The 7,981-nt window shown below is 47.3% G+C and overlaps 1 protein-coding gene across 1 annotated transcript; it reads right to left on the minus strand.

Moving 5' to 3' along the window:
• Positions 1 to 700: 700 nt before the first annotated feature.
• On the minus strand, positions 701 to 7,041 carry LOC117556770 (acidic proline-rich protein HP43A-like). Its single transcript, XM_034232279.1, has 2 exons — positions 6,744 to 7,041; positions 701 to 1,014 (listed from the first exon to the last, which is right to left on the minus strand). The coding sequence occupies exons 1-2, from the start codon at positions 7,039 to 7,041 to the stop codon at positions 701 to 703; spliced, it is 612 nt and encodes a 203-aa protein (XP_034088170.1).
• Between the last annotated feature and the right edge of the window lie 940 nt (positions 7,042 to 7,981).

A 7,981-nucleotide genomic window follows, 5' to 3' on the forward strand; every position in this document is an offset into this window, starting at 1 on the left:
GTTGTTGCAGGTTTTTGTGGATGAAGCGTTTGTTCGTCATTCCAGTTGATATTAAATTCTCCTACAATAATTAGCTCTTTGTTGGAGTCACAGGAATTCAGCAGGAGTTTTACCTGGTCGTAGAAATCCACCTTAGCGGTGGGTTGTCGATACAGGCGAATCATGGTGAGGGACATTTCCTCAGATAGTGTGATTTCCACCCCAACACAATCAAACTCAATATTAGCTGGGAGTGCAATCTCGCTACAAGTAAAGGTATTCCTCACATAAAGCAACACACCCCCTCCTTTTCCCTTCAGTCTGTCCTTCCTAAACACATTATATCCTGGCATAGATACAAGAGTCAATGGTGACGACTGTTTTAGCCAAGATTAAGATATTCCCAAACAGTCAATATTAGACTCAAGGAGGAGATGTTCTAGCTGTTCATGTTTATTACAGATGCTGCGGAAATGTAAATGTCCACTGAATAGTCCCTTCGGCTTGCACCGAGGATCCCACACTGTTTTTGCTTGATTCACTGTTTGAAACATTTTTGTGCAACAGTGTTTTTTAAATACAGGATTTCTAGGCTTTACCTCGGTGCCGTTGTTGACAGTGGAGCAGTCAAAGCTAGCTGGTGGTTTATGGATTTCTGCCGCTAGGCCAGCAGCCGTCAGCGCGAGACCACAGAAACCTGCCGGCAGAGCTAGCTGTTCAGCTAGCCGGCCTCTTCTGAAGCCTGTCCGGTGGTGTCCGGGGTTCCGGTGTCCGGTGGTGTCCGGTGGTGTCCGGTGGTGTCCGGTGGTGTCCGGTGGTGTCCGGTGGTGTCCGGTGGTGTCCGGTGGTGTCCGGTGGTGTCCGGTGGTGTCCGGTGGTGTCCGGTGGTGTCCGGTGGTGTCCGGTGGTGTCCGGTGGTGTCCGGTGGTGTCCGGTGGTGTCCGGTGGTGTCCGGTGGTGTCCGGTGGTGTCCGGTGGTGTCCGGTGGTGTCCGGTGGTGTCCGGTGGTGCGAGAATCTGGACTTGGCTTGGCAACTGGAAGGTCACCAGTTCAAGTCCCGGCAAGACCAAGTGCTACCGAGGTGTCCCTGAGCAAGGCACCGTTCACTACACACTGCTCCCGAGGCGCCGTTCATAATGGCAGCCCACTGCTCCTAACACTAGGATGGGTCAAATGCAGAGAAACCATTTTGTTACATAGTAAGTAGGCCTACAGTGTAATGACAATAAAAGTAATAAAACAAAAAGTAAAAAAAAAGCTTTCCAAGCAGATTATTGACCTGAGGTTTAAAAGAGAGACAATCATCAAGCCAGATACCAAGGTATTTATAACAGGCAACCACTTCAAGTACTGTTCCTTGCATAGTAACAATATCCAAAGACTTCCCTAGACGTAGCCGGCCCCTGGGCGGGCCTACCTGAATGCGCGCGCATCCATCGCATAAGAGGCGGCCTCGCCCCCTCACTGCTAACCCTTTACTTTCTCTTCAACTGAGTAGCATAGGTCAGCAGTGCTCCATGAGTAGAGGGCTCCGCTGCAATGCATTCGCAAAGCCAGCCTGCCAGGCGTTTCCAGTTACCCCACCGCCGAAACACACCGCTGTTCTGTGTGTCTAAGGACAGCCGTGCGCTCTACATAACATGCCAGCGCACGCACCGGGCAGAGGAGGTGCAATTTAGCCTCCCTCGCCCCACTATGGGGGGGAAGATTAAAACCCCCCAACTGGATAGCCCTCGACCTGAATGTACTCCTTAGGCTCTTGGGCACAAAGGATGGGTTCGGTCTGAGTGTCGCCCCGCTCTGGTCACCCCGGATGTTCAAACAACTCGGGTGCACTGACAAAGCGGTTAACTCAGACACTCTTTTGGCTGACGTTAAGGCAAGTAGCAATGCGGTTTTCCATGACAGTGCTTTCAGGAAAGAGAGCTCCAGAGGCTGAAATGGTCCTGTGACCAGCGCCTCGAGCACCAGCGGCAGGTCCCACTGCGGGGCAGAGGTGCGCACCATTGGGCGCAGCCTGCTGACCCCCCGCAAAAAACGCAAAAACTGACCTGCCGCCAAATCCCTCATGGCAGGACGAGATGGCTGCTACATACACCTTCACTATGGAATGAGCAAGCCCTCTGTCCACCAACAACTGTAAGTACGACAAAATAGATCCCAATTTACAAGATAGGGGCTCTATTTTTCGCTCCTCACACCATCGCCGGAATCCCAGCCACTTTGGCCTGTAACAGGCTGTGGTGGATCCTGCTCTAGCTGACTGAATCAGACTAACACTATGTGTTGAAAAGGTGCTATATAAATAAACTTGCTTTGCCTATCAGACAATCCCTCCTGCCTCAGCCTCTCCCCCTCAGGAGACAAGCCTGGAGGGGGTGGGAAACACCCCGATTGCACCTGCCTCCTAGGAGATTACCCCCCAAACTCGGGGGAGCGCCCAGGGCTGGCCCACCTTCATCTGTGTCATCTCTGAGTACCATGGCGCCCCTACGCGATCCGGCGCTCCTAGGATGATTGACAGACGTTCCCGCCTCACTCTCCCCAGGAGAGGGAGAATGAGATGTAACGCGTGAAGCTTTTTCGGCCATGGCTCGTGTGCAAACGCGTCACGACCCAAAGGAGGGTCGTCGCTCAGAGCCATGGAGAACCACAGTGCGCAGTGAGTATTGCGCCGGCTGGCGAACAGATACGATATACTTTATTGTCCCCGTAAGGAAATTTGTTCTGGACTCCGTCCTGCAGTTCAGCATGCATGTACATATACAAACATAGTGGACATTAAGAGACATACACATATCATCAGTCATTCACCGTTTGAACAAACACAATACACAGACGCACATACTGACAATGGCGACCTATTGCACTACCCCTCATGGCCAATATTTAAAAAGTACATTTCATTACATTTGACTTCATTTCATGTGAATGTTAAGAAGCTTAATCGACATAGGTAGGAATGAGTGCTTATAGCGGTTCAGCCTGCTCTTGGGAACCCTGAATCTTCTACCAGAAGGTAGGAGCTGGAATTCTGGGTGGAGTATGTGGGTGGGATCAGACACAATTTTGTTTGCCTGTCTGATAATGCATTGCTCGTATATGTTTTGGAGAGATGGGTGTTTTTTAACCCCCATAATTTTCATAGCAGTCTGTACCAGGCGAGCGATCTGTGACTTTGACTGCACTGTCAAGTTACCATACCAGGCAGTAATACCATACCTCATGATGCTCTCCACGATAGCATTATCCACGTCCATCTCATGAAAGATACTCCACTCAGTAGAGAGAAAACATCCTTTAAAGCGAGACACGGCAGGCAAAAACATCGTTTTTCAAGTACTGGTCAATTTTGAGATTTTGTGCTATTTTGATTCTATAACATGTTTTCTTTCAGGCTTTTGGAAGGAAAACGTACAAAATACACATTTAAGTGTTTATTTTACTATAGTTTGTCTATTTGCGTCTGTAGATTTCTCCTAAATTCACCAAAAGTTAGCATTCTAATGTAACATAAAGTACCGCGACCGCTGTGTGGAGCATGTCAACAGAGATATCGTTGGAAAGCTGTGTCTCTCCTGCACAATCTCATCGGATCCAAATATGGTCATTTCCTTTGTATCAGCAACCAGAGACAAAGGGGTCTTAAACCAAGAAACGAAATCTCATTGGCTGGTGTCAATTTCTGACAACGTGATTCGTTCAGATGCGTCACGTGGTGTGACTTCCTGGTTAGCTTTACGCTAGAAATTGAAATCTCAAAATGGCAAAAGAACGGCGAAAAAAACGTTCACAGAGAAGACAACAACAATTGTCACTTGCACGAAGCAAGGTTATACAAAAAAACAAATGACCCCGAACATGAAATACCTTCAAGGAGTGCGTCGATGCGCAAGCTGTCATCCAAAGAACAGGAGGGTTTAGCTAGCGCCTCACTGCAATCTTTAAAGGTCGTTTTCTCAAAATTAGTTTTTTCTCCTACTCTGAGTTCGAAATTTCAACTTCAGTAGCACGTAGATACACCAAACCTTCCAGTTATATTCCTATTAGGGCTGAACGATATACCGTGTCATGGCGATAACCGCGGTATGCGCATGCGCGGTATTCACAACACCGCAGGGACGTGCGGTTTTATTCATTTTTTTAAAATGCTAATGCACTTTAGCACATAATTGAAAAATAAAGATACCCTTATTACTTATCGAAACTGCACATACAATATATCCGATTAAAGCTGAGACTCCACAGATTATTTAAGTATAGCATCTAAGCGATCCGATCTCGCAACAGGGGAAGCAAACACAGACATCACAACACGTACCTTTTACGGAGCTTTTACGGGAGATCGTCTCACCGTAGCTGTCAATCTGATCAAAAGACGTGTTCAATGGCATTAAAACGAGAGAAAAAAACGCGGCTGAATCGGTTGATCCATAGGTTGATAATGTATCTGTGGCTTTGAAGCAATTGTTTATAATCCATAATTCAATTTTTATGTAAAAATCGGAGCACAAAAGTTAGCTGCTAATGGTAGCTACCAGAGTGTATGCAGCTTCCGGTTTTGGCTACGCGTCACTCTCACTCCTTATTTGTTGGTGTGTGTAGAACTTCCCCTGCATGCACAGCAAACCACCAATCACAATCATTCTTGATCAGATCACAGCAGGCCCCGCCCCGCTAGTTTGCAGACCATCAAAAACACTGGTAAAAAATGAGCGAGGCACAGGAGGACAATACCGGAGAGAATGAAGATTTACTTCCAAGAAGAAAAGCAACATCTGCCATCTGGAACTATTTTGGCCTATGGAAAAAACCTATGGATTAACCAATTCAGCCGCGTTTTTTCTTTCTCGTTTTAATGCCATTGAACACGTCTTTTGATCATATTGACAGCTACGGTGAGACATCTCCCCTAGAAGCTACGTAAAGGTACGTGTTGTGATGTCTGTGTTTGCTTCCCCTGTCCGAGTTCAGATCACTCAGTGATGATACTATATACCTAAATAATCTGTGCAACCTCAGCTTTAATCGGATATCTTGTAAGTGCAGCTACGATAAGTAATAATAAGGGTACTTTTATCTTGAGTTCTGTGCCAAAGTGCGTTAGCATTTTTCGCTCAGGGGTCATTTAGATGCTTCTTATGAAACTTGTGTTTTGTTTTGGTAAAAATGGTTTGTATCGTCAGTTAGCTGAGATTATTTCCGTTAATCTGGTATAACACATTAATAGGTTCTTAAATATTACGATCCCCTGAGACACTGTCGTGAAAAAAAAAGTAAAGTACCCGCCGGGACTTTGGGGTTTAACAGGTTAAAAAAACCGCAATATATACCGCAGGGGGGGGAAATATCGCGATGTCAGTTTTTTTCAATACCGTGCAGCCCTAATTCCTATCAATATTATGAAGGCTTTTACAGAAGGGTTTGTTCATATATCATTCATAGCCTGAATTATACAACATTGTATACCTAAAAACATGGCGAAAATTGATATTTTAGGGCTGTTGACAGTATTTTCTGATTTATGGAGTGATAAAAAGAGATATCCAATATCCCTTCTGTAAAAGCCTTAGATACTAATATGACTACAAAATGAAACAAGAATTTTGACCCTGGCTTTATTCAAAGTTCAGATTTTGATTCCTGAAATGTGTTAAAATATGTGCATATTTAATGAGATAATGGCTAATTTGCATATTTAAACATGCTATTTCAGAAAACTTGTAAATGGTAAATGGTAAATGGACTGTACTTATATAGCGCTTTATCCAGTCTTTACGACCCCTCAAAGCGCTTTACATACTACATGTCATTCACCCATTCACACCCATTCATACAGAGCAGTACCACTTGCTCTAGGACCTAACATTCACACACCGTTGGCCATGCCATCGGGAGCAACTCAGGGTTAAGTATCTTGCCCAAGGATACATCGACATGTTGGCTGCACAGGCTGGGATCGAACCCACAACCTTCTGGTTGAAAGACGACCGCACTCCCTCGCAGCCACAGTCGCCAAACAAAGACAATTGCCTTATTGTAAGTAATTAACTGGAGACATTTCTAGCTGATACCTTTAAGTTAAAAAAATGTACCCTATTCACCTGGGGTGTCTCGCCTTAAGAGACTCTATGCTGTCACTAGTCCAAACCTTTACAGTCTTGGTCTGTGGTTTACTATGCTTGAGAACCGTTTTATAGGTAAGTATTAGATGAACAGTGTTATGGTCCGAGTTCAAAAGCGGGGGTTTGGCTCTACTCACATATGCGTTGTTCACATTTCCGTAACATTTGTCTAGAATTTTATCTTCCCGGGTCTCACATGTAACGTATTGTTGAAAACCGGGTAGCGACAGTTCAAGTTTGCAATAATTAAAGTCCCCTAGAATAAAAACCGGAGCGTCAGGAGTGTGTAGTAGCTGCTGGTGAACACAGTCAGTGATTTGAGCTGCTGCACTTGCTGCGTTCCCGCTGGGTGGAATATAAACAGTGCAGAGAATGATATTCCCAAACTCTCTAGGCAGGTACAGGGGTCTTAGGCTCAAGCACATAAGTTCAACGTCGGAGCTGCAGATAGTCTTACGCAAAGTGTGTTGTCTGCACCACTTGTCATTGATAAATACACAGATGCCCCCACCTTTGCCTTTCCCCGACGTTTCACTCCTGTCCGAGCGGATGAGTGAAAAACCCTCCAGTTCACACAGTCGGGAATATCACTGATGAAGCCATGTCTCACAAAGCACCATAATAGACGACTCCGGTACTCGAAACAGGCTGAAGCGTTGATCCGCAGCTCTTCCATTTTCCTCCGTAGCGACCCTCAACATTACTGAGTATCATGGAGGGTAAAGGCGGCCTGTTGCCTCTCCCGTCTGAGGCGCTGCGGTACTCCTCCCCTCCTTCCCCTTCTAACGGAGACGTCTCCTCCTCGGAGCCGTAGATCGTAATGTTCCTCCGGCAGGTTGGGGGGGTGGGAAGCTTCCCACAGCACGGAGGGCCAGCAGTGCGTCTCTGGTGTATTACAGGGACCAAAGTTGTTTCCTCCCAGTAATGTTTGGGCATGGTTAAAAAAGTTCAAGGATAAAGAGTGCCAGTAGAAGTTTCGCAAGGGTCGTCCTTGTACCAACATACACACACACACAGTCTCTTGATTAAAAGTGTGTGGTTTAAATCAAGGACGGAACGTTTAACCATACATAAATACACAAAAACTGCAGCAGCACCGACAGGAGCCCGAGTCGCAGCAGTGCCGCGCACCTACTTCCGGTATGCATGGGTCCACCTCTGCTGTCACGAACCGGGCCCAGATCCCTTCACCACCTCTGGGTGAAGCGCCCACGTCGTCTGGCAGGGGTCCGTCCCTCGACATGAGGTCGGCCCCCCTGTTCTCCAGACCGGAAATGTGGAGGGCTCTCAGGGATAATATCACCTCTGCAGCCCATAACCACGAGATTCCTTCCCTCCGCTATGGTCAACAGAGCGGCGGAGCGGGAACTCCGCCCTGTCTGTTGATATATGCCACTGTGGTGCTGTTGTCGCTCCTGACCATTACATGTTTCCCCTGGAATAAGGGTTTGAAAATGTTGGAGGACTAATACTAACTGCCCGTAGCTCTAGGAGGTTTGCTGTGCTGCGTCTCTGTTAGAGACGCAGCGCCCTCCTATAGCTCTCCCTAGGGAGGGTTCCCCATCCTGTTTCCGGATGCATCCGTGAACACTGAGATGTGGGAGATCACCTGTCCCAGCGGGGGACCCCCCCTCTGGAGGTGATCCGGAGGGGGGGGATGGTCACCAGCTGCCATTTGTGTGTCTTGAGATCTAAACGCAGGCTGGAAAACCCACCTCTGCAGGCGGCGCATATGCAGTAATCCCAGCGGGACCACAACGTCAGCCGCTGCCATGAGACCCAGGGTCTGCATAACGATAAAGCTGTCAACTGTTGCCCCCTGTCGCATCTGCAAACTGCCCGAAGCAAGGATGCCTGTCTGCTCTCTGACAGGGTG

The sequence above is a fragment of the Gymnodraco acuticeps genome, unplaced genomic scaffold (genome assembly GCF_902827175.1).
Source record: "Gymnodraco acuticeps unplaced genomic scaffold, fGymAcu1.1, whole genome shotgun sequence".
NCBI classification, from domain to species: domain Eukaryota; kingdom Metazoa; phylum Chordata; class Actinopteri; order Perciformes; family Bathydraconidae; genus Gymnodraco; species Gymnodraco acuticeps.